This window comes from Quercus robur, chromosome 9 (assembly GCF_932294415.1).
Source record: "Quercus robur chromosome 9, dhQueRobu3.1, whole genome shotgun sequence".
Classification (NCBI taxonomy): domain Eukaryota; kingdom Viridiplantae; phylum Streptophyta; class Magnoliopsida; order Fagales; family Fagaceae; genus Quercus; species Quercus robur.
Window position 1 is genome coordinate 5,180,446 of NC_065542.1, and position 27,503 is coordinate 5,207,948.

The window sequence follows — 27,503 nt, forward strand, 5'->3', positions numbered from 1 at the left end:
GTACCTCAAGGTCCTAGACACACTTCAAATTAATATTTCACTTGCACTCACTTCTCACTCAATGAACACCTATGCACTTTACTAAGCAGTAAGCACACTCACTTTTATATAGACACTTGGACACTCACACTAGGAATTGGTGTTTTGTTTCTCACACACAATGGGCACCCTACCTAGCTTCCTCCTATATATGCTAGTTTTAAGTTGGTTAAGCCACCGGCTTTGATATTTCTACACAACTCTTTAAGTAACAGTAAAATACTACCAAGCTTCTAGTGTCTTTTACCTTCGGTCCGTATAGTTCCTGTTCTATAGGCTTCTAGTTTCTAATCTCTTCCTTGTTTCTTGCCCAAGACATCTTCTATAGAACAGTATTGAAATTGTGGCTCAAGTTTTACTCTAGAGAGGAAAACTAGGAAATATCTCCTAGGAAAGCATATAGATCCATTAGGAATTAACTAGGATAACCTCAAGGGGCTGGGTTGGTTAAGTGGTTCAAAAGGTTTCATGATATCAATGAAATACTAAGTTCAAAACTTCCTGCCAACATCTTGGAACCACCTTCAAAGAATTTTTCTTTGTAATAATCCAGTGTGTGGGACGGGGGACTGCAGATGTTCAAGAGAATATTAAGAGATCTGGATATCTTATTTATAAAAAAATAATATAAATACATGACCAGATTCAGAAAAGAAAATTTTAAAATCTTAATCACAAAATGGACTTTCTCCATTTCGACTGAGTCCTCTGAGATGGAAACAATAAGAGAAATTATTCTAGAACTCTCTTCCCCTTGTCTTTAAGCATGGGATCAACATGTTCCGTCCGTCTCTCAGGGTGAGAGTCCTCATTAGAGCTGCCACTTGTACTTGGTCTTGCTTCATTATCGTGTTTTTGCCTCCTCCTGTTTGTATTATCAATCGTCAATCTCCAGATGATATTCCAATTATCAGACAAGGATATCACGTGGTACGTTAATATTTCCTTGAACTCTCTCTCACAGAGCTTGTACGAGAAACCATGGCTACACTTCTGCCCAGTGTGCTTGTACAAGGGAAGAAGACCACACTTCTGCGCTGTCAAGCCAGGGCAGTTAGTTGCAAATGAAAACTTAGCAAGGATGCAATGATTCAGCCACTCTGGAAGCGACCCGCGTGGTATATAGGACAACCAAAAGAATCCACCTGTTTGTGACAGCATGAGATCTTTCTTAGTTGGACAATAGATATGGCGAGGCTTCACACTACCGATATTGGTTTCGAAATGACAAATAAGGTTGTAGCAAGTTTCTGAATCAAGAATGTCTAGGATGGAATTCTGATCCTCGTTCAATTCAAAAAAGGCACATAGAGCAAATCCTATCCAAGTATTATCACTGAACAAATTTCTAATTAAATTGACTGTCAACGAGGGCAAATCACTCTGATTGCTGAACCAACCTAGATCTTCATATTTAGGGAAACAAAAATTATGGACAAGGCGATGATCAAAGTCCTGTAAAACAAAAATATTGTGTGTTAGAATAATTATAAATGATTAAATTAAAATTTTTCCTAACATCTTAAACTTTTGAGATAAATTGTAGTTTGTCGTGATAGGATCTCTCTCCATTTGAAATTGATTCATTTTATAAATCAAATTTAATTTAACAAATCTAAATCTGAATTCAATGCAAAGTCATTTAAAATTGTGCACTATCATATATCCAAGAAATATAAATAATCGTAAAATTGAGCATTTTCATGGTATTAGAGTAAATATTCCAAGTTTGATATACGTCTCCACTCTACCTTTTATTTAAAAAGTTAAAAAATCTTAGATTTTGGCCTCATTTATTAAGGGAGAATGTGAACTACACCTAAGAAGAAGTTTTAGAATAATTATTAAATGATTTAGTTAACCATTTCCAGTGAGCTAAACTTTTGAGATAAATGGTAGTTAATTAATTACCAGCAGGTTGCTTTGGCTGTGTTGATCCTTAGCTTCACTTGTTTCCCCTTTATCAACAGGCCTTGTAATTTCATGGTGAATTTGGTCCTCATTGGAGCTACTAGTTCTTCTAGGTCCTGTCTCATCATCATGGTCTTGCTTCATTTTTAACTTACCAGCTGTCATTTGATTGTTGAAATTTTGTGATATATATTCCTTCTTGCAATGAAATCTCATATTCTGAAACCAGTCATCATTCACATGGAAGAAACTAAGCCCACATTTTTGCACCATCACACCTGGCCAATCGCTTATAATTGAAGCTTTGATGTAACCACATTGATTGAACTCGTCTGGTAACAACCCACGTGAAATACAGGTCAACCAAAGAAATTGCCCTTCTGTATCTAGCCACAGGAATTCTTCATTATTAGTGTGATGGACGAGTAAATGCTCTGGACCGGCTACATCAGTTTCTAAAAGACAAATAATGTGGTGAGAAATTTTTGATTTGGGATTTTCGAGTATCACAGTTTGATGGTCCTGGATGGAAAATTTAGCACATAAAACAAGCCCCATCCAATCAATGTCATTGTAGAAATATTTGGGTACATAGATTGTCACTGACAGCTCATTACTTTGACTGCTGAAGGAAGGTAAAACGTTTACCAGAGGGAAACATCCAAAATATTCAAAGCATCCATCCAAGTCCTGACATTAAAAAAATAATAATATTATTAATAAGGTATTCACTTGAGTCACAGACCAGAGTAGAATATTAGAGGGAGTGTTCATCCTGCATTTCAAGCAATGTAAATAGTAATGTTAAGGACATAATAATTTTCACAATCCTTTCTATTACATCACTTTCACATTGGTCACTGACATTGCTTTTATTAGCATCAATGACAACATGACACTAAGCAGATGTAAAAAGGACCATGAAAATCATTGTGTTCCTAAAAAAATACTCAAAATTTCTTACCAGCTGCTCAATTTCAGGAATTGTAATAGTTATACCATTCACTCCAGAAATTTCAGTTCTTTCTGAAATCGTGTCAACATCACGAGGCACAGTTTTTTTATTCAAAAGCCATCGTTTGAAATCCTGATATCGAGACATCAAGGTGTTGCAATGTTGTAGTTCTCGCTCAAATTGTAACTCATCATGCTGGTACAAAAGACGAAGCCCACATTTTTGCACTATCACACCCGGCAAATCACTTACAAATGAAGCCTTCATATGGTCGCACTGATTCAACATATCCTTAAATGCCTCACCTGGTATGTAGGATATCCAACTGAATCCATATTGAATATATAACAATAGTTTTTCTTCATTGTCAATGCGGCAATAATGGATTTGATCCAGACTAGCACTACTCAACTCGAATTGACAATATAGGAAGTGAGGCGAAGAAATTGAAACCATATTTTTAAAATTGGTGCCATCCCTATCAATAGAAAAAGAAGCATATAGTGCTAACCCCAGCCAATTACTGTCATCGTACAAATTTGAGGTTATGTCAATTGAGATTGAGTGCCCGCGACTTTGATGATTAAACCACTTTAGAGTTCCTCTTGTGGGGAAGCAAAAATCATACGGAGTGGACGGATGAAAGTACTGAAAAAAATAAAATAAAATTACAAATCAAATCAAACCAAAGCACGCTAACTATTTAGTAAGAGCAGTGACAGCAAGTTAGTTAAAATTTCTCCCTATTTTAGGAAAAGACCTACTTTTCCTGATTTAGCCAACTACTTTTCATTTTAAAGAAAAATATTTTATATCAAATATCAAAATCCAATATACAAGAGACATGTATACGAAAATAACTAATCATTAGCATATGTCTTTCATTTGTTAGTGAGTTAATTATTTTTTGCTGACATGTCTTACACTTATTGAATTTTGATACTGCTAACATGGTATTATTTAATACCAAATAACTTCTCCATTTTAACCCATATAGATTCTTTATTCTAAACCTTATTTTATTTAAAAGAAGTGTTATATTCATAATATTTTCACAATAAATCATACGTGGTTAGTTGTTATTGATTCAAATTTGAATTTAACACTAAGATTACTTTTTTGCTCCAACAATAGCAACCTGCCACTTAAGATTTATTGTAAAAATATTGTGAAAATATTATAGACATATTATTTCTTTTTATTTAAATATTATTTTTTCATTCATTTTTTATTATTCATCTCACTTATCAAAACAAACTTTATCACAAATACCAAAACACAAAAACTATAAACAAATATTTAAGGAATGAATGGTGCTCCCTAAAGATAGGAAGCTGCTGTGGGTTGATTTTTGGGTATTTTTAGCTTTGATTACCAATATTCACCCTGTTCTATTTTAAGAAATTTGCTACCAATAGTACTCTAAAAACACACTTTGCAAGTGCCCCAAAAAAGAAAGCCCAGTTTTAGAGCTTTGAACTTTTTTTGGCGGGCTCGTCACACAAAAATAATTTCTCTTGTTTCTTATGGTACTTCTAGCAAATAAGCAATTAACAAGTGTGTTCAAGTGCACTCTAGCAAATAATTTCTCCTCCTTTTTTACAATACTTCTAGCAATTAGATCCGCTGTTTGAAAAAAAAAATCCCAATTTTAAAAGTTACGTTTTTGAAAACATGATATTTAAAAATGCAATTGATTTGTTTGATAAAATTTGTGAAAATGTTGTAGTGAAAAATTGAAGTGCGAAAACACTGTTTTCTAGTAATTTTAATTTGAAAATGCACATTTTCTCCGGTTTTAAAAACAAGATTTGCTTAAAAAAGAAAAGAAAAGAGAAGAGAAGAAAAGAAAGACTGCCATTTGTTTTTCATTTTCATTCAAAATCGCTCCCCCCCCCCCCCCCCCCCAATCTCAAGAAATCACAATGCTAAGCAGACTCTAAAGATCTATTTGGTTGGCTATTTTAAAATGTGTATTTTGAAAACACAATTTTAAAAATGCAATGAAGTATTTGATAAAATCTATTAAAAATGAAAAAAAAAAATGTTGTTATGAAAACAACAGTGCAAAAACGTAATTTTGCTTTTAAATTTTTTTTATAAATAGAACCTCGTGAGTTGCAATTTGGAAACACACTTTTTGTCCAAGTTTAAAAACATAAAGGAAACTAAATAAAAATGTCCAGAGTTTTTATCCTATTTCAAATTAAGTCACAAGTTTTTAATCAGCTTCAATTTTTTGGAAATCACTCTCTCACTTTATGTGAAGCTCTCCCTTTCTAAATGAAGCTTTGTTTTTCTACCCTTTATGTTTATTGGCTGCCAAATTAATTTATGAACCTACTTCGGTAAAACACAAAAATAATGAACATAAAACACAAGAACAATTAAATCAATTTTATAAATTTTGGGTTTTAAATGACAAAATTAAAAACATATGATCTAATCTGAAATATGTCATAAACATTGGACTTTTTATGTAATTTTCCCAAACATAATGGACACAAAACCTAATGAAAAGTTTTCCAGACAAAAGAATTCTTACCCGGAACTGGTTATCAGGGTACGGGTCATCCTCATAAGAATACTGCGCAGTTCCACTAGTCTCCCCTTGAGAAATGAATAACCTTTGAGGGTGTAGGTACTCACTAGAGCTCGTAGCTTCAACGAATATCTCTGGAAAGTTGTCCCATATATAGTATACTTTTTCGGGATCGCGAGTGTTGTCAAGGAACCTATCAAATGGGGCAGTGCTAGAGTATCGTGCCATTATACGTGTTAACTCTTCCATATTTTGCCGGTATACTAAATTGATCGCACAATTTTTCGCATATAAATCTGCACTAGAGCTTGTAAACGAGAAATTAAACCAAGTGCTTTGACTCCACAGATGTGAATGCGCCGTATATGGGACGAACAATATCCAAATGAATGTATGTTGATTTAACGAAATGAGTTCATTGTCTTCACCTAGAAGTCCATTGCACACTAAACGCATGGGGCAAGAGCTCGTCCGCAAAAAACATTTGAATGGGAAAAACTTAAAAATTCTCGAATCAGAATTCCTACGAACAGCAGTTGGATGCCTGGTAAAGTGAAAAAGACCACATAGTGCCAATCCCATCAAATCAGGATCATTACACAACTCTTGAGGTTGCCATAATTGCACTGAATTCCCAATACTAGTATGACTGCAAAACCACTGTGGGATTTCACGCTCAGCAGAATAGCCGTGGAGAATTTCCCCATCTTCGCAATTTTTCTGGAAAACGTATAGATATGTAAGTCAAGAATGATTTTTTTTTTTTTTTTTAAATCAATTAATTAAAGTTACATAATGTTTTAGGCAAAATTATAAATTACACCTTTTGACTTTGACATATTTTCTTTTTTTGAGAAACAACTTTGGCATATTTTCAATTCAATATATTAAGTTTTATTTTTCATTTCATATTTAATTTTTGTAAGCAAGTCTAATTTACTTATAAATAAAGCTTTTTATAGATCCTTAACTTTTAATTTATTTTCAATTTAGACCCTCCAATCATACCATAAGTTATGGTATTTTTCACTTTCCAAAATGACGACATTTTTGGTAGACTTAGTGCTGTGGATTGGATGAATGTGGACAAATAGACTATATTGAAAATGAATGGAAGTTAAAGGTGTTAAACTAGATGAGCGATGGGTCAAGTGATTGGTTAGAGCTAAACTAAGTGGAAGTTAAAGGTGTTAAACTAGATGAGCGATGGGTCAAGTGATTGGTTAGAGCTAAACTAAGTCTCTAGAGCATTCACATTGGTGGTGTTAAAATAGCTAAAATTATATTTAGCACTCAAAAACACTAAAAACGTGCTACATTGGTGGTTAGACATGGCAAAACGGGCGGGGCGGGGCGGGTCGGGTCAATCGGGTTACAGGTCAAACGGGTCACGGGTCAAAAACGGGTCATTTTAAGCGGGTTGAAAAGGGGTTCGGGTCAATCGGGTTGCGGGTCGGGTCGAGTTGACCCGTATTTTTCACATGAAATTTTTTATTTTTTATTTTTATATTTTTTTTTATAAAGAAAACAATATGTATTTGCCATTTGGATGGTTATGCAACATATTACTTGATGTAAAATGCATTATTTTGAATTCACTACTTATATCAAGAATAAACTCAATTAAACTTATTAATACTTATTCAATAATTTTAAAATTATACAAATCCTAACATTGCTATCTAAAACAAAACAACACAAATATAAGTAAAACAAATATAAAAGTTTTATTTTTACACAATATCAACATTCCAAAAAAAAATTACAAATGACTTATTGGATAATTCATTTGATAAAGAATAAAAACATATAAGAAAGTTACAATTTTAAAATTTAATTTTATAATTTATTATCAATTGTAGTTGACACTCTATTTCAATTTGAGATATACATTAAAGTTTGATTGCTTACTTATTTATACCTAGTATCTTTTATGAAGATCATATCATTGTTAAGCAGCTCACACTCTAGGAAATATCATAATTTATTTTGAGAAGCAGTTTATTTTGAACATAAATTGTTAAAAAATAGATCTAAGCATTCATAATTTATACTAATTTGATACTTTGGCTTTACTATTTTCACACTTGTGAATGTGTCTCACACATATCTACAATTTTAAATCTATTTTTACCTTTACTGTAACCAGATTATCTTGTCATGTTCTTTGCTATTTCATATCTAAAAATCTTTATTCATTACAGAATGCTCAACCATTTATTTTTCAATTAATTTGCATGCAGTTATGTAAATGTATCAATTGTTTCCTTCAAGCTCACAATAAACAATTAAACCAATATTGTCTTAATTTCACTATTTTTTTTACCAAAAAAAAAAAGTTTTAAAAAAATGGTTCGGGTTCGGGTCGGGTCGCGGGTCGGGTCGGGTTGACCCGCAAAAAACACAGTTCAGGTCACGGGTCAACCCGTTTTTGCTTCGGGTCAAAAAAATCGGGTTCGGGTCGGGTCAAAAAATTCTGACCCGTTTTGCCATGTCAATGGTGGTGTTAAAATAGCTCAAATTCTATTTTAGTACTCAAAACACTAAAAAGCATACTATATTGTTGGAGCTATAGTTAAAAATATTTACAAACTAGCTATAGTAAACTGCCATCTTTTGGCAACAACTATAGCAACAAAATGATATAAAAAAAATTATTTATTTTGTGCCTCTCTTTTCTCTCATTAAAATATGTTTTCTCTCTCTTTTTTCAATCTTTGGTCTTCTCTCTTCGTAGCACTTGGCACCATCCTCTCCTAGCTCATTCTCTATGCAGCATGTTTTCTCTCTCATCCAGAAGAAGGATTGGTACTATGGATTAGTTGTACTTAGGGTTTGAGAGGGGCAATAGGAATAATACACTTGTCCATGTATAGCCAGAAGCATTTTTCGCACTATAAGAGGAAAGCGTTTATTGAGCATCCTAGGTATTCGAATAGCAGAGGGGAGAATAGGGAAAAAAAAAAAAAGAGTTGAATGACAGAAAGGATACAAAATGTACAAAAGAGACGGTGTAAAGTCGGTTTTCCAGAAAAGGTTATAAAATATCTTTCAGGGATAAGGACATAACAATCCTTAATCCCACCATGGCTTTTTCATCCCTAATCTTGGGGTTTTCCACGTAATTTTCATGTTGTCTTTCCTTATTTTCCTTCCATTTTTGTTTTCCCCCCCTTTTTGATAGCATGAAAACACCAATTTTATAATCCTTTAAAAAGATGATATTTAAATGTACTGTTGAGTTTTAGAAGTTCTTCTAAGGCATTCTTTAAAACTTAACTTGCACATACATCATCTTACATATGTATGTTACGAAACCTAGGGTTTCTTTTGTGTGTGTATGCGTGCATGTTTTCACTTGTGAGAGAGAGAGAGAGACCTGTAAACATGCTTTGATAGAAGATTCACTTGACATAATGCTTCCATGTTGCGCTTTCCTAGTTGGTATGAGAAAACCAGTAACAGAGGGACTAAAATTTCTTGACGTCCCTACATCAATTTGTGGATTTGAAAATGATTCTGGAGAGGTACAGTGCTCTGCTATATTTGGCATAGGTTGACGCATCCTGCAAGTATCAAATAACATATCTTTAATTCAATTTAGAAATTTGTTGTATAAAAAAAAATCTTAAATATTGGATAAATGATACAATCATATACAATAACAAAATCGTTTCCAGTGAATGTTGACCTTTGCGATGAGGAAGAGCAACCATTATCTTTTCCATTGTCAAAACATGACTCCCTTTCATATTGATGTGACAGCAGATTGCGATAAAAAAATTCATGGTAGGCATCCGGACATCTTAACATACACTGGACCAATGTCTGCACAAACTCTTCAACATTTTGCTCAAACACAAGTTGGATTCCACACTCTTTAACCTGCACACCTGGATTTTTAGGTTCAAATGAAGCCCCAATGTGAGTACACTCTCGCAACCGTAATGATGTCCGGGGTATATAATATACTAAAATCCGATGTTTTGAATCCACAAAAATGTCTTCAGAGTCCTGGAAAACTTTGTGACGTGTGAGACGAATTTGATGATTAGGCAAAGGATTATAAAAGCAGAGAAAACTTGTTAAATCCTTATGGTCATCATAACCAGCTAGTTGCTTGTCTATAGCATAATAAGCACATACAGCTATTCCCATCCATCTCTCAACGAATTTCAAATTTTCAGGTAGCCTAATTCTTATGCTGGAACAAAAACGATGATTACGGAACCAGGCAGGAACTGTAATATAAGGGATGATATAATCATATTTGTGGTTTTTCGCCCAGTCTTCCTGTAAAATACATGAATATATAGTGTTCTATGAGTGAGTAAAAAATGGAAATAGATAAATATTGATGCTTTGTGAAGAATGAGGGTAGACCTGATACAATCCTAAAAGCAATGATTCGAGACTTTCCTTCAGCGTGGAATATCTTTGACATGATACAACCGAGTTATCTTTGGTGGAACTTCCAAGATGTAGATAATCATTGCTTACTACCTGTTCGAGCTCAGTCAGATCTTTCTCTTGCACTTTAAAATTGTGCACTATCATATCCAAGAAATAAAAATAATCGTAAAATTGAGCATTTTCATGGTATTAGAGTAAATAATCTAAGTTTGATATATGTCTCCACTCTACCTTTTATTTAAAAAAATTAAAAAATCTTATGTGCCGGCCCCATTTATCAAGGGAGAATTTGAACTACATCTAAGAAGAAGTATTAGAATAATGATTAAATGATTTAGTTAATCATTTCCAATGAGCTAAACTTTTGAGATAAATGGTAGTTTATTAATTACCAGCAGGTTGCTTTGGTTGTGTTGGTCCTTAACTTCACTTGTTTCCCCTTTATCAATAGGCCTTCTTGTAATTTCTTGGTGAATTTGGTCCTCATTGGAGCTACTAGTTCTTCTAGGTCCTGTCTCATCATTATGGTCTTGCTTCATTTTCAACTTACCTGCTGTCATTTGATTGATGAAATTTTGAAATATATATTCCTTCTCACAATGATATCTCATCTCACAAAACCAGTCATCATTCACATGAAAGAAACTAAGCCCACATTTTTGCACCATCACACCTGGCCAATCGCTTATAATTGAAGCTTTGATGCAACCAGATTGATTGAACTCATCTGGTAACATCCCACGTGAAATACAGGACAACCAAAGAAATTGCCCTTCTGTATCTAGCCATATGAATTCTTCATTATTAGTGAGATGGACAAGTAAATGCTCCGAACCGGCTACATCAGTTTCTAAAAGACAAATAAGGTGGTGAGAAATTGTTGAGTTGGGATTTTCAAGTATTGCAGTTTGATGCTCCTGGATTGAAAAATTAGCACATAAAACAAGTCCCATCCAATCAATGTCATTGTAGAAATATTTTGGCACATAGATTGTCACTGAGGGCTCATTACTTTGACGGCTGAACCAACGTAAAATTTCTACAGGAGGGAAACAACCAAAATAAGGTGTGCATCCATCCAAGCCCTGATAAATAAATAAATAAAAAACAAAAAAATAAAAATTAATAAGGTATGCACTTGAGTCACAGACCAGGGTAGAAAATTAGAGGGAGTGTTCATCCTGCATTTCAAGCAATGTAAATAGTAATGTTAAGGAAACAATAATTTTCACAATCTCTTCTACAATTGTGGACGTAACATATTATAATTGGAGTAACATCACTTACATTAATTTTATTAACATCAATCACAACATGACACTCAATAGTTGTAAAAAGGACCATGAAAATCATTGTGTTCCTAAGAAAATACTCCAAATTTCTTACCAGCTTCATTTTGTTAGGTTTACGTAGATGTATAGAATAAGAAAGCTTATTGGGTGTTTCTGAAATTATGTCAGAACCATAATGCACAATTCCTTCTTTCCGAAACCACCGTACGAAATCCTGAAATGCAGAAATCAAGGTGTTGCAATGTTGTACTTCTCGCTCAAATTGTAACCGATCATGCTGGTACAAAAGACGAAGCCCACATTTTTGCACTATCACACTTGGCCAATCACTTACAAATGAAGCCTTCATATGGTCACACTGATTCAACACATCCTTAAATGCCTCACCTGGTATGTAGGATATCCAACTGAATCCAAATAGATTAAGTAACCATTCGTTTTCTTCACAATTGATGCGGCAAACAAGGATTTGATCCAGACTACCTCTACTCAACTCGAATTGACAATATAGGAATCGATCAGGTGAAGAAATTGAAACCATATTTTTAAAAAAGGTGTCATCCTTATCAATAGAAAACGATGCATATAGTGCTAACCCCATCCAATTACTGTCATCGTACAAATTTGAGGTTATGTCAATTGAGATTGAGTGCCCACGACTTTGATGATTAAACCACTTTAGAGTTCTTCTTGTGGGGAAGCAAAAATTATACGGAGTGGACGGATGAAAGTACTGAAAAAAATAAAATAAAATAACAAAACAAATGAAAGCACGTTAGCTATATAGTAATTAGTAATAGCAGTGATAGCAAGTTCGATAAAATTTCTCCCAATTTTAGGATAAGGTTTATTTTATTTAAATATTATTTCTTCACACATTTTTTATTATTCATTTCTCTTATCAGAACAACTTTATCACAGCTACTTTATCACAGCTATCAAAACATAAAAACAATAAACAAATATTTAAGTATTTAAGGAATGAATAGTGCTCCCTAAAGATAGGAAGTAACTATAGCTAAAACGCCATTCTATTTTAGGAAAGATGCTACTAATACCCTAAAAGCACGCTTTGCAAGTGCCCCAAAAGAGAAAGCCCAGTTTTAGAGCTTTGAACTCTTTTGGGTGGGCTCCTCACACAAAAATAACTCTCTTGATTCTTATGGTACTTTAGCAAATAAGCAATTAACAAGTGTGTTCAAGTGCACTCTAGCAAATAATTTCTCCTTTTTTTTACAATACTTCTAGCAATTAGACCCGCGGTTTAAAAAACAAAAAAAAACAAAATTGCAATTTTAAAAGTTACATTTTTAAAAACATGATATTTAAAAATGCAATTGATTTGTTTTGTAAAATTTGTGAAAATGTTGTTGTGAAAAATTGAAGTGCCAAAACACTGTTTTCTAGCAATTTTAATTTGAAAGAGTAACCCCATGAGCAACAATTTGAAAATGCACATTTTCTCCAGTTTTAAAAACATGATTTGCATAAAAACAAAATGCCATTTGTTTTTCATTTTTATTCAAAATCGCTCCCCCTCTCCCCCTCAAGAAATCAAAATGCTAAGCGGACTCTAAAGGTTTATTTGGTTAGCTATTTTAAAATGTGTATTTTGAAAAAACAAATTTAAAAATGTATATGATAAAATCTATTAAAAATAAATAAATGCTGTTTTGAAAACAACAATGCAAAAACGTAGTTTTGCTTTTATAAAAGTATTTTTTTTTTAAATAGAACCTCGTGAGTTACAATTTGGAAACACACTTTTTGCCCAAGTTTAAAACATAAGGGGAAATTATATAAAATGTCTGGAGTTTATATCTCGTTTCAAATTAGGTCACAAGTTTTTAATTTAGAGAGTCAAAATCCCAAATTTAGGAATGCACTTGGGCATGAACATAAACTGTTCAACCCATTAAGGGTGAACACTCTACGTGACAACTAGTTCTGACGGGTCCATATGGCTCTTCTATAGAAAAGTTTATGACGTTATCAAAAACATTCCATAATTTAAGAAATTATTTCAATTTGAAACCCTATCAACCTCCACTATTCATTTCCATTATTCTAGGAACTAATGAAGTCGAGAGAAACATGAAACCATTAATAAAACTATGTTTCACCTAGGTATTCGGCTTCAATTTTTTTGCAATCACTTTCTCACTTTATGTGAAGCTTTCCCTCTCTAAATGAAGCTTTCTTTTTCTACCCTCTATGTTTATTGGCTGCCAAATTGATTTATGAACTTCGGTAAAACACAAGAATAATGAACATAAATAACGGAGACGGACATAAGGTTCAAATTAATTCAATTTTATTTGGGGTTTTAATTGACAAAATTAAAAACATATGATCTAATCTGAAATATGTCATAAACATTGGACTTATTATGTAATTTTCCCAAACATATAACGGATACAAAACCAAATGAAAAGTTTTCCAGACTTAAGAATTCTTACCCGGAACTGGTTATCAGGGTATGGGTCATCCTCATGATAAGAATACTGTGCAGTTACACTAGTGTCCCCTTGAGAAATGAATAACCTAGGGTGTAGGTACTCACTAGAGCTCGTAGCTTCAATGAATATCCCTGGAAAGTTGTCCCACATATAGTATACTTTTTTGGGATCGCTAGTGTTGTCAAGCAACCTATCAAACGGGGCAGAGCATCGTGCCATTATACGTGTTAACTCTTCCATGTTGTGCCGGTATACTAAATTGATCCCACAGCTTTCCACACATAAATCTGGACTATTGCTTGAAAACAAGAAATTAAACCAAGTGCTTTGACTCCACAGATGTGAATGCGCCATATATGGGATGAACAAAACCCAAATGAATGAACGTTGGATTAACGAAATGAGTTCGTTGTCTTCACTTATAAGTCCATTGCACACTGAACGCATGGGGGAAGAGCTGGTCTCCAAAAAACATTGGAATCTTAAGAGATTAAAAGTTCTCGAATCAAGATTCTTAAGAACAGCAGTTGGATGCTGGGTAAAGTGAAAAAGACCACATAGTGCCAATCCCATCAAATCAGGACCATTACACAACTCTTGAGGTTGCGGTAATTTCACTGCACGCCCATTAGTTTGATTGCAAAACCACTGTGGGATTTCACGCTCAGCAGAATAGCCGTGGAGAATTTCCCCATCTTCGCAATTTTTCTGGAAAACATATAGATATGTAAGTCAAGAATGATTTTATTTTATTTTTTTAAAATCAATTAAATAAAGTTACATTATGTTTTAGGCTAAATTATAAATTACACCTTTTAACTTTGGCATATTTTCAATTCGATATATTAAGTTTTATTTTTCATTTCAATTTTAATTTTTGTAAGCAAGTCTAATTTACTTATAAATAAAGCTTTATTTAGACCGTTAACTTTTAATTTATTTTCAACTTTTAATTTATTTTCAATTTAGATCCTACTTTTAATTTATCTTCAATTTAGATCCTCCAGCTCCAATCATACCATAAGTTATATTATTTTTCACGTTCCAGAATGACAATATTTTTGGTAGACTTTTAGTGGTATGGATTAGATGAATGTGGACAAATAAACTATATTGAAAATGAATGGAGTTAAAGGTGTTAAACTAGATGAGCAATGGATCATCTGATTGGTTAGAGCTAAGCTATGTCTCTAGAGCATTCACATTGATGATGCTAATTAAAATAGCTAAAATTATATTTTAGCACTCAAAACACTAAAAACGTGCTACATTGGTAGTGTTAAAATAGCTAAAATTCTATTTTAGCACTCAAAACACTAAAAAGCATGCTACATTGGTGGTGCTATAGTTTAAAATATTTACAAACTAGATATAATAAACTACCATCTTTGGCAACTACTGTAGCAACAAAATGAAATATATATAGTTTATTCCATGTCTCTCTCTTCTCTCATTAAAATATGTTTTCTTTCTCTTTTTTCAATCTTCAGTCTTCTCTCTTTTTTCTCTCACATCTACTCTAATCAAACAAGGCATATATCTATTAAGCATCACTTTATTAGAGAAGTTGTGGAAGAGGGCCAAAATCGGGATATACCCCTTTCAGCCAAACTTTCCAGTAAAATACCTCATGGTTGAAACTATTTAGGAATATGCATATGTTTTAAACTCGATTTTCTAAAAATCGAGTTATAGGCAATCAAACTTAAAAAATAAAAATAAATAAATAAATAAAAATTGCATGGAACTCGAGTTCCATCCAAAATTTTTCAAGAAACTTGATTTTCGATAAATCGAGTTTCAAAACAAGGGTACATCCCTAAATAGTTTCAAACATAGGGCATTTTGCTGGCAAAAGGGGTAAAACCCAATTTTGGCCCATGGAAGAGATGAGATTTAGCTTAAATATTTCAAAACTGAAGACTCCTCGGTTTGGTTAGGGAGTTCAAACAACTGTTTTCAATGTTTAAAATTGTGAGTCCAAAATATATAGGTGCAAATGCACTTTTAGTCCCTATATTTTGACCCTATTTCTATTTTGGTCCCTATATTTTCATTTCACCACTTTTAGTCCCTAAATCAATTAACGCGTGTTATTTTAGTCATTTTCATCTGTCAACAGACTAAAATCACTGAGGTGACTAACGGAGGGATTAAAATATTATTAAAAATTCATTGTAGCAATAAAATTAAAAAAATTAAAAAAAGAACACACCAGAACATAAAAACAAAAACAAGAACAGAAACCCAAATATTCAAAATCACAACTCAAACCCAGATTTTCTCATCTTACAATCAACAACGAAACCTCCAGCAAATAAAATTCATAAAACTAGAACAAGAGCAAGGATACCCAGATATGAACAAACTCAGTCACACAAGTCTCAAACAAACCCAGATACCAACTCATGTAAGTTTCAAACAAGCCTAGATACCCACTCATGGGCAATTGATTCTCCTCTTGCTGCACGCCACGGCCACCACCAGCGATGTTCACATTTTCCATATCCAAACACCATCCTCCACCAAAACCTCCAACAAATCAAACCCATAAACCCAGAAAAATCATCAAACCCACATGAAAAAAAACAAACCTAGAAATTTAAAACAAACCACCACCTAAATGGAAAAACAAACCCAAGTTAGAGAGATCGTGACCAACACTAATTGATCTGCGAAAACCCAGTGATGGAGCTCCACACGTGGTGACGTTGATCCCAGGTGATGGGATCGGATCGTTGGTGACCGGAGCGATGGAGTGAAGAAGGATGCGGAGAGAGAGTTGGAGAAACAGATTCGATACGATGAGGTTAAGGTTGTTGTAAAGAAGCTCAACGTTCGGCGAGAAGCTAACACGATCTCTAATCTACAAACCAATCTCATCGCCGTTGCCTCCTTCAGACCCACCCGTCGATCTCGCCGCTATTAGACCCACCCACCGATCTCGTCGCTGTCAAACCCACCCATCAATCTCGCCACTGTCAGACCCACCCGCCTATCTCCTTCAGACCCACCCACCAATCTGTGGTCCTTTACCTCTCTCTTTCTCTCAATCTATCTCTCCCTCTCCCTTTCTCACGATCAATGCTTATTTTTGAGAAACACTAAATTTTTTTTTTAATGTTTTTTTGTTGATTTGGTTTATATATTTAGATTTCCTATTATAATATTCGGACCCACCCACTTGAAATCATTTTCATTTCTAAAAAATATTTTCACTTGAAAATATTTTACATTGAGCCAAATCTGGGTTTCTGTTCTTGTTTTTATGTTCTGGTGTGTTCTTATTTTAATTTTAATTTTTATTTTATTGCTACAGTGAATTTTTATTAATATTTTAATCCCTCCGTTAGTCACCTTAGTGATTTCCATCTGTTGACTGACGGAAATGACTAAAATAACATGCATTAATTAGTTTAGGGACTAAAAGTTGTGAAATGAAAATGTAGGGACCAAAATAGAAATAGGGTCAAAATGTAGGGACTAAAAGTGCATTTACGCCAAATATATATATATATATATATATATATATATATATATATAACACACATTAATTAGTTTAGAGACTAAAAATGGTGAAATGAAAATGTAGAGACCAAAAAATATGGTCAAAATGTAGAGATTAAAAGTGTATTTATGCCAAATATATAAATATATAAATATAAATATATATTTAAAACATCAGAAAAGTTCATACCTAAAATGTCAAGAAAATGTTTTAAGTGTGGAAAAATAGGTCATTACCAAAAAAAGTGTAAAACTAATGCCAAATCCCTTATCAACACCCTTGTAAGTGACCAAGCCAGTAAATTGAACCTTCCTAAATTGGACCTTGTAAGTGACCTTCCTAACACTTAAAACATCAGATGATGTTGACAGCACATAAAACACACATTTTTTCTTAAAAACACATACTCATACCAAACACTTAATTGTCTTTTCACTTAAAAAAAAAAATATATATATATATATATATATTATTAAAAATATGACACCAAACAAATTTTTTGCATTATAAATACTATACACACGTATTTTTACAATACTTATTAGACTGTAACTTTCACATCATTTTGAAAATCGATATCTAGTCAGAATGTGGCTTGAATTTTCAAGCCTACATAGCATTGTCAGAATAGATGGTTGGCTTGAATTTTCTAGCCAACATTAAATGCGTGTTATTTGTTTTGCACGCATTGTCAATTATATAGAAGTTGCTTGAGTTGCACGCCCAAGATCATGTTAAAAATCAAGCGCTGCCTCTCCTTAAAAATTTCTAGAGTTTCTCTATCAATCTCTCTCCCCCCGGATTTCTATATGCATGAGATCTCTTTGGAAAAGAAAAGTTCAGCCACAATTTTATGTATTGTACTGGGTGTCTTGGGCAAGAAATAAATAGGAAGCTAGAACCTATAGGGCCGGAACTGTATAGACAGAAGAAAAAAAGAAGCTTGAAGCATTGGTGAAAGATATTTTACTATCAGTAAAGGAATGGACTAGAACATTTAATGTAACACCCCATAATTTTATTACTAATTTAATTCATATATAAATTAAGAGGAGGCCCATAATTAAATGGATTTAATTGATTTGGGTCCAAGATATTTAAATAAGATAATTACTATGGAATAAAAGGCCCAAGAAAGATGGCATAAGTAAATATATGGGCATTGATAAGTTTTAAAAAAACCCTAGCCCTTTACCTCTTGAACTACCTCTTGAACTATACATATAGATATAAATAAGATGTTTCCTTCTTTTTAGCAGCAGCACACGATTGGGCATATTTTTCTTCTCAACGGTTGTGCGCGGGAATTGCAAGTATGGTTTTGTCTTGTTGTAATTTTAGAAAGTTGGAATATTTAGAAAGTGGGAATTTTTCCAGGTCTAGTATTTTGTCCCCACGCTTATAGGAAGACATGGGTTTGTGCATCTATTATTTTGGTACCCAATAAAAGAATAGGCATTGGTTTCATGAATCTCAACCTATCATTATATTAATGTAACAGGTGTCCTATGATTTTTATTATATTAGACTAGGCATAGTGCATATAGCTGTATTTCATGAAAGGGTCCTCCGTAGGCTCTAAGATTGATCAGATAAAAATATAATGTGGCTTCTACTATTAGATTGATCAGATATGAATATTAGATCAATTAGATATGAATATAACATGCGGCTTCTAAGGAATAGTAGATTATATGATGGCTAGACATATAATGAAATGCTAGAGTTCTATAGAATTGTTGTACTTTCATGCCAATTAATAGATAGTGAAAGTTTGTGAAATAGAACTTTTGGGTCAAAGCTGAAAGTGAACTGGACAGTAAGTAAATAAATGGAAAATTTTGGAAATATCAGTGTTGTCCAGGATTAAACTGTTTAAGTGTGAAAATAGATTTTTAAGTGGGAAATTCATGTATTGATAGACCTATTTTTGGTGTTGCTAGGTTCTAATTCTACTGATTTATTGTAACTCAAGGGTGGTTGATTTCATTTTTGCAAATAAGAGGTAAGTGGTATTTACTAATTTGGGGTTTTCCCAAAACAATTTTGATTATCAAACTATTCTTATAACAAAGAAATAAGTTGATATTCTATAAATGTTTGATGTGCACATTGTATGGAAACGTTGACTATTTGTTATATGAAAAACTTGTGCGATAACTTAAACTTATTTTAACTTATATGTGTGGATAAATCTTTGTATTTTTTAGTATTATGACTAGATTATTTGTTGTGAGCATCTTTGATTTGTTTTGAAATCCTATGGCCAATCGTGATTAAAAGATTAGTGTCGTTTTTAGTCCTTAGCAAGAGACAATCATATTGTAGCTAGTCCTTAGCTTAGAAAAAAGGACAGTGCACGTTTGATAGTTCCTTAGCGTGGGAGTATACTACTAAGGATCCGAAAAAAGAGCTCCTTAGCAAGACAATGCATCTTTAGGTTCCAAAGGAGCCACCCTTAAGAAAGGAAATGAAAAAGGGGTTCCAATCCCATAAACAGGATAGCACAACCTTGACAACAGAGTGTAAATGTTGACCATGAAAAAAGTCTAGGAAATTGTTTATATGATGGTATTGGTATATCATGATGGCTCACAATATTATGGTATTTTAATATGAAATATTTGATGTTAAAATATAGATGGTTTACAAGTTATAGCTTTGTCGTATTGATTATTTATTTAAAAGGTTCGTTCCCACACCCCAATGTTAGTGAATTCCACTTATTAAGTCATCTCACCCCCCTCCCCCTTTTATTTCCCTTGTAAATATATTAGAGGGATCATTGGAGTAGAGATTCTTGGAAGACAACAGTTACAAATTATTTTGTGGAACTAGGGATTTTATTATTATTTTTATGGTATTAAATATTGTACTGGAAAATTATTTTGAAGATGTTTTATCTTTGGTGAAATTAGAGCTTTGACAATTATGATGAGATTTTAAATTGCTGGTTGTATTTATTTAATATTTTTATAGATTATTCAGATTGAATAGAATTTTAATATTTATGACTTCAAGGCGTTACATTAAATGTTGGTTGTTTAACTAACGGAAAATTATTAGGTACTCCTAATATACCATAAATGCGTATTCCCTCCTTTCACATGAATGGTGGGTCCCACCATGAATTTAATTAGTAGGACTCACCATTCATGTGAGAGGAGGGAATACATATTTATGGTACTCTGAGAGTACACAATAATTTCCCTTAATTGACTTACCAGCAAATATAAATAGGACCAAAGGGGTTCTCACTTGTGTGCGTAGCATAAGCAGCAAGCCTTTGTTAGAATATACATGTGTCTTTACAAAAGTGAAGTGTGCATAGTGGAGTGGTGTCCATCAAGTGAGTTGCCCTGTGTCTATAAGAGAGTGTAGCTTGTGTCAATGTACAAGTGTGATCTCCTCGCCTTATCTCTATCTATCTAAAAGCTGTAGCATTTATTATTGATGCGCTTCTTTTGAGCCACATTAGCGGCCATATTGTTATTTTTTTTTCATTTTATAAAAATAACATATATAAATATTAATGTATGCAATAAATTTTCCACTCTATTATTATGCCAAATTATCCACTTTTTTTAAACCTTTTTTTTTCCCTCTTTTTAAACTTTAATTCTTCTTACTCAAAAACAAAAACAATTTTCTCTCCATTAGTCTACATTTACTGTTACACTTCCTCTAGGATTTCTCCTCTCTCATTGCCTCTTTATCTCCCAAATACTCTTTACTTTACTATTAACTTCTTTCATCCTTTCCTCTTTCTTTTATTTTGACTCTTCTTCTCCCCGTCTTATTTTGTATAAATTTGATATCATTTCATCAATTCAATCCATATTTTTTCTACACAAAAACTATAAGTACTCTCTCTCTTGGTAGATTTTTGTTCTTTTTTATAACTCAAATTTAGGTAGATAGTTATTTTATTTTATTTTAATGTGTTTTAGTGTTATGTTTTTTAAATTTCCCATCACAAATCCCTCTTATAGCTTTGGTTGATTTTTTGTTAGGGTTAATACTTGGTTTTTTTTTTTTTTTTTTAAATATGAATTTGAGTTTATATTAAAATAAAATCAACATGGTTACAAATTCTAATGTGCCTACCAATTGTTTGAGCCTTAAATCATTATAATGTCTATCTTTTATATATTCTTATGGTTTCATTTTAATTTTGGTTCCGATAACATTATAGTTTTGTGATAAGTTTTGATTACCATGATAATCTACTTATTCCTTAAGAGTTAAAAGATGAGAAATATGAATAATAAACTCGAAACTTATAAAATTTAGTTGTATATTAGGCAAACGTAACATACTATAATAAAAGTTAGAAGAATATGGTGCACCTTAAAAAAAATATTAATCAAACACACCAATTCCAAAAATAATAGAATTATATATTTGTAAAGATTAAAAAAAAAAAATACTTGTGGAAATATTTAAAAACAAAAAAGACAATACTTGAAGAGTTGAAGTAATTGTTGTTTTTTATATATTACACCCTATTACATAACATATATATATTTCACGCATTACATGAGTCTGCGACTAGTTTGAAATAAAAGTTTGTTCTCTTCAACAATTGTTGTTGTCTTTTTTTTCAACATTTTGGTAACAGAGATTCTGCTAATTCAACAAATTAGACCTAACCTCCTCAAGAGTACAAGAGTGTTCTCCTCAATATATGCAACTTGTTTCAGAGATGAGCGTGGTGTGGCAAAATGTGAGAGTGAAAGATCTCTTTGGAATGGGAATTTGTGGATGGGCAATGTAGTCCCAACCTTTATATTTGGTCCCAAACTTTGTATTGATAGAGAGAGAAATTTGGATTATTTTTTCACTAGTGAAATTTCTTCTAATCACCATATGTGGATGTAGGTCAAATGACAAACCACATAAATTCTTGGTATTCTCTCTTGTGTATGTCTGTGCCTATTTTTTCTTTCCTATCTTTGTTTCATATATATATATATATATATATATATATATTTTGAGCATCTTTCCAAAACCAATATTCTGCATTTAATTTTGTGTGGGAATGCTATCTAAAGGCCACTTCCTACATCAAATTGGTAATTAGGCTTCCACTATGACACCAAATTGATATCAACTTTTCTACTTTTACAACAAATTGGTATCAAAGCAAAGTTTCACAACCTAGGAGTTTAGGTTTGTACTTTAAAGCCTAGGTTTACTACTTGAGCATTTAATTTAGTTCTTGAAAGCCAATTTCGCTACCTAGGCATTAAAATTTGCTCTTCGGAACCAAGGTTCACTACCAAGGCATTTGGATTTGTTCTACACAAACAAGGGTCACTACTTAGGAATTTGGACCTATTCTTTAGAGACAAAGTTTGCTACCTAGACATTTGGATTTGTTCTTTAGAGTCAAGGTTAATTTGCTACCTAGGCATTTAGATTTGTTCTCTATGGAGATTTTGCTAATTGGTTTGTGAATCTTATTATTGGGAGAAAGACTAGGTACAGGTAAATAGATAGGTTTGTTGCACCATATATGTTTGTCTAAAGAGCCAAAGTATTTTGTTGATAAAAGAATTATTCTTCTTCAAAACATTGCGACTGCCATAGGCTTAGGTAGTCATTGTTAGTGAAATTTCCTCGTCTCCATCCATGGATGGAGGCCAAAATTCAAATTACGTAAATCCTTGGTATCTCTTTGTATTCTATTAAATGTTTGGTAAAATTACACTTTACCCCCCTAAACTATACCTCTTTTACACCTACCCACTAAACTATTACCCATTTAACACTTAATTTGATCTCCACCCAATAGGTAATAGTTTAGAAAAGTAAGTGTGTACTCCATTCTCATAATTTAAGGGGGTAAGTATAAAAATGGTATAGTTTAAAAGAGGAAAGTTTACGTTATCATAGTTTAGGAGAATAAGTATTAAATGGATATATAGTTTAGGGGGTAAAGAAAAGAGTAATTAATTTCCCCTAAATGTTTTGGAAATCTTTCTGAAATCCAAATTCCACAATCAATATTGCATGAGAATACTATCTAAATGTCATTTTCTAAAATTCAAATTCCACCATCAATCTTGTATGAGAATACTATAATGTCATTTCCTTCGACAAATTCGTAAAAAAGCTTTCACTATTTCAATAAACTTGCATCAGCAACTCCACTTTTACAACACGGACATCTTCACCAAAGCATTCCGAAGAGATAAGTTTTATTCATTAGATTAACAGTTTATCTAATTGTGGTTTTCTATGTATTAAAGTTACATCCTTTTGTTGCATTTTTATTAGCTAAGTGTCTTTTATACAAGTGCATGGTTGTGATTCATGCATGCTTGAGATATATACACGTATTTCAAGAAGTCTAGAAAACGTTGAATAAGAAGAGACAATTTGTAGTCCCCTTCCTTCTCCCTTGTTTATTACAAAAATAACTCAAATATGTCCACTTCAAAAAATAACATCTTTCGTGGAAGTTTCAATCTTTTCTTCATAAAATCAAAGGTGGGTAAAATTTACTGCCAACATTTTATTTATTTATTTATTGAGAAACTATAATAATTTTAATTGGGAGCGAAAATGTATGTATTTTGATTATGTAAAATCCATGTTTTTGTTGGATTAATTTCGCGCCAACTGTCAAATTTATTTGTAATTATTGTTAGGGTCATATTTTTTATGTAATTAGCTAATCCTTTGACAAAATGCACTTTATTTGTAAATTGGACAGATCTAAGTTGGGTTTAATACATAACAAGTGGTATTATTAAAAACATGAAAATTGATCCAAGAAACAAGTGAAGAAAAGCTGTTTTACTAAAGCTCGATAAATAGCTGCTATCTAGAATTAATGGGAAGCTTGACACATAGCTCAGCATAAGCTCGATCTATCGAGATCTATGATTTCAAAATTTTCAGATCTGAAATTTGGCCCATGTTGATGTATTTGTTTAGGGTTTCTTCTTTCATAACCCTAGACATATATAAGAGTTATTTTAAAAGCCGTCACTCATGGGTACAGAGACCAAGAGCTTAATATTCTCTGTGTGAAGTTACTTCGTTTGTGCGCCTAAGAGTTTTGTAACCAAGTGTTTCTCGATCTTTATTGTTGATGAAATGATGTACTTTGTAGCCAACAACATTCATTCAAGTTGCTGAGGTTAGTCACGTATTGGGATTCGTGCAAAGGAGTTAGTCATAGATTGCAGATTTGTGCAACAAAGGAAAGAAGGCTGCTACAAGATCAAGTCCAATTGGGTATTGGAGCAAAAGTTCAACTGTAGGTTGGTATTTCGGGATAGGCCAGGTTAGTGGTAAGATTCCTTATACTTGTAACCATTCAATTGTTGATTAGTGGATTCTTGGGAATGGTGACCTTAAATTCACCCAGTGGGATTTTTGCCTTGTGAGAGGTTTTCCCTATTCGTCAACAAATTACTAAATTATTTATTTTCCATTGCATATTAGTTTATTTGGTGATTTGTTAGTGCCTCCATGATTTGCATGTAATTTGACCTGATTAATCAAATTGGGTAATTGAATTAATTAACTGGAGTCTAGTAATATTAACCCAACAATTATTCTCTTTTTTAATAAATACATCTTCCTAGGACTTAATTGTATTTGGGGTAGATGTACTTGAGACTCCTCGTCTGCTGTTTGGAAAGTTGCATTCAGAGTCATCTCACAACCTTAGGTGACCTACATAGCTCCCGAGTGACACATGGCAGAAGATCCAAAGCGACTGCTAACATGACCATCTCGCGACCAAATAGCCCACAACAAGGTTACAAAATATCTATGAGCAGTTTGCTCTGTTTTTATCCTGGTTTTCTTTTTAGCCCACATCATATAAGCCAAGACTCACACCCTTTACATATGTGAGCAGAAAATAAGTGTGTGAACTGCGCTTATAGAAAGAAGAGAGAGTATTTTGTTTATCCCAACCCTTTGTTATGAGAGAGAGTGCCTTAGTCTAGAGAAACAAATCCCTTCATCCTCTCTTCTCATTTTCTCTCACAAATGACATATTCTTGAGAGAAATCTTTAACCTTCACCTCCATCACCAAACCTTGAGTGTTGTGAGTTAGTTAAAGAGCTGGAAACCTAGCAAAGCCAAATCAAATCCAAATCTTTTGGTGGCTTTCCATTGGCAGCTCAATGGTGATGACTCCGGTAAGTTAGATGAAAAAAAGACTTGGGAAGTTGGTTGCCAGCTAGAGCTTATGGGCACATTTATTTTCCACATTTACATTTTGCTATTTACATGCTTTAGTTTATTCTTGAACATGTTTGCAATATGAAACTTAGTTAAATATGTAAATTGGACTAAGTTGTTAGTTTAGTATTAAAAGTGATTAAGCCATAATATTTTTATTATAGGGTCCAAATATTTTACTATGGTTGCTATAGCATCTTTCAGATTATATATATGTACAGTACCCACACTCAAGAAAGTGAATATGAAGAATTTATGTAAAGGTGTCCTCTCAGGCCCTACACGTCAGTGCCATTGAGGTATTAAAGTAATGGGCCAGCACAAGTGAGGAGAGTCACGCCTTCGAATATGCCAACAACGTGAACACTATGATTGTGAGGGAGAGGGGATATGGTCTGATGCACTATTTTGGTCACCGAGCACTACCATGCATGAGAGAGGAATCGGTCTCTCCTGGTCGGGTGCTACACTGCCCTCCTCATTGGATAGTACTTGCTTGGACCACACAACAGGACACATGTAATCTCCCCCTTTGGGTGTGGCTCATCTTTCTCCTACCCTTTGTACCGCTCGGCACCATCCTCTCCTAGCTCATTCTCTATGCAGCATGTTTGCTCTCTCCTCTAGCAGAAGGATGGGTACTATGGATTAGCTGTCCTTAGGGTTTAAGAGGGGAAATAGGAATAATAAACTTGTCCGTGTATAGCCAGAAACATTTCTCGCACTATAAGAGGAAAGTGTTTATTGAGCATCCTAGGTATTAGAATAGCAAAGAGGAGAATAGGGAAAAGAAAGAGTTGAATGAGAGAAAAGATACAAAATGTACAAAAGAGACCGTGTAAAGTCAGTTTTCTAGAAAAGGTTATACAGCATCTTTCAGGGATAAGGACATAACAATCCTTAATCCCACCATGGTTTTTTCATCCCGAATCTTGGGGTATACCACGTAATTTTCATGTTGTCTTTCCTCATTTTCCTTCCATTTTTGTTTTCCTCCCCCTTTTGATAGCATGAAAACACCAATTTTATAATCCTTTAAAAAGATGATGTTTAAATGTACTGTTGAGTTTTAGAAGTTCTTCTAAGGCATTCTTTGAAACTTAACTTGCACATACATTTATCTTACATATGTATGTTATGAAACCTAGGGTTTCTTTTGTGTGTGTAGGCGTGCATGTTTGCACATGAGAGAGAGAGAGAGAGAGAGAGAGAGACCTGTAAACATGCTTTGATAGAAGATTCACTTGACATAATGCTTCCATGTTGCGCTTTCCTTGTTGGTATGAGAAAACCAGTAACAGAGGGACTAAAATTTCTTGACGTCCCTACATCAATTTGTGGATTTGAAAATGATTCTGGAGAGGTACAGTGCTCTGCTATATTTGGCATAGGTTGACGCATCCTGCAAGTATCAAATTTCTTTAAATCAATTTAGAAATTTGTTGTATAAAAAAAATCTTAAATATTGGATAAATTATACAATCATATACAACAAAATCGTTTCCGGTGAATGTTGACCTTCGCGATGGGGAAGAGCAACCATTATCTTTTCCATTGTCAAAACATGACTCCCTTTCATTTTTATGTGACAGCAGATTGTGATGAAAAAATTCATGGTAGGCATCCGGACATCTTGACATACACCAGACCAATGTCTGCACAAACTCTTCAACATTTTGCTCAAACACAAGTTGGATTCCACACTCTTTAACCTGCACACCTGGATTTTTAGGTTCAAATGAAGCCCCAATGTGACAACAGTGACTACACCCTCGCAACTGAAGTGACATCTGGGGTATATAATATACTAAAATCCGATGTGTCGAATCCACAAAAATGTCTTCAGAGTCCTGGAAAACTTTGTGACGTGTGAGACGAATTTGATGACTAGGCAAACTACTATAAAAGCAGAGAAAACTTGTTAAATCCTTTTGGTCATCAGAACCAGCTAGTTGCTTATCTACAGTATAATGAGCACATACAGCTATTCCCATCCATCTCTCATCAGATTTCAAATTTCTAGGTAGCCTAATTCTTATGCTGGAACAAAAACGATGATTACGGAACCAGGCAGGAACTGAATTATAAGGAATGATATAATCATATTTGTGGTTTTTCGCCCAGTCTCCCTGTAAAATACATGTATATATAGTGTTCAATGAGTGAGTAAAAAAT

General features: G+C 33.3%; 3 protein-coding genes across 3 annotated transcripts in view; all 3 read right to left on the reverse strand.

Moving 5' to 3' along the window:
* Positions 1-678: 678 nt before the first annotated feature.
* On the reverse strand, positions 679-2,635 carry LOC126699354 (uncharacterized). The gene is made up of 2 exons (XM_050397107.1): positions 1,951-2,635; positions 679-1,494 (listed from the first exon to the last, which is right to left on the reverse strand). The coding sequence occupies exons 1-2, from the start codon at positions 2,506-2,508 to the stop codon at positions 772-774; spliced, it is 1,281 nt and encodes a 426-aa protein (XP_050253064.1). The 5' UTR covers positions 2,509-2,635; the 3' UTR covers positions 679-771.
* Positions 2,636-2,707: 72 nt separating this feature from the next.
* Positions 2,708-6,286, reverse strand: LOC126700616 (uncharacterized). Its single transcript, XM_050398835.1, has 4 exons — positions 6,269-6,286; positions 5,451-6,167; positions 2,915-3,553; positions 2,708-2,725 (listed from the first exon to the last, which is right to left on the reverse strand). The coding sequence occupies exons 1-4, from the start codon at positions 6,284-6,286 to the stop codon at positions 2,708-2,710; spliced, it is 1,392 nt and encodes a 463-aa protein (XP_050254792.1).
* A 3,360-nt stretch (positions 6,287-9,646) lies between these two features.
* The window catches only part of LOC126700617 (uncharacterized), a 36,967-nt gene continuing 19,110 nt past the window's right edge, over positions 9,647-27,503 (reverse strand). The window contains exons 6-12 of the mRNA XM_050398836.1: positions 26,973-27,457; positions 26,544-26,730; positions 13,612-14,319; positions 11,247-11,885; positions 10,411-10,777; positions 9,838-9,997; positions 9,647-9,740 (exon numbers count right to left, since the gene is read on the reverse strand). Coding sequence (XP_050254793.1) covers positions 9,647-9,740; positions 9,838-9,997; positions 10,411-10,777; positions 11,247-11,885; positions 13,612-14,319; positions 26,544-26,730; positions 26,973-27,457 — 2,640 coding nt within the window. The remainder of the gene's footprint in view (positions 9,741-9,837; positions 9,998-10,410; positions 10,778-11,246; positions 11,886-13,611; positions 14,320-26,543; positions 26,731-26,972; positions 27,458-27,503) is intronic.

What these genes read in the sequence shown, in the direction of transcription:
- LOC126699354 (XM_050397107.1), bottom strand. Translation starts at nt 2,508, where the DNA reads ATGGGGCTTGTTTTATGTGCTAAATTTTCCATCCAGGACCATCAAACT. An exon ending in ACAGCCAAAGCAACCTGCTG is followed by an intron (nt 1,495 to 1,950) that starts GTAATTAATTAA and finishes TTTGTTTTACAG; the next exon opens with GACTTTGATCATCGCCTTGT.
- LOC126700616 (XM_050398835.1), bottom strand. An exon ending in ACCCTGATAACCAGTTCCGG is followed by an intron (nt 3,554 to 5,450) that starts GTAAGAATTCTT and finishes TATTTTTTTCAG; the next exon opens with TACTTTCATCCGTCCACTCC.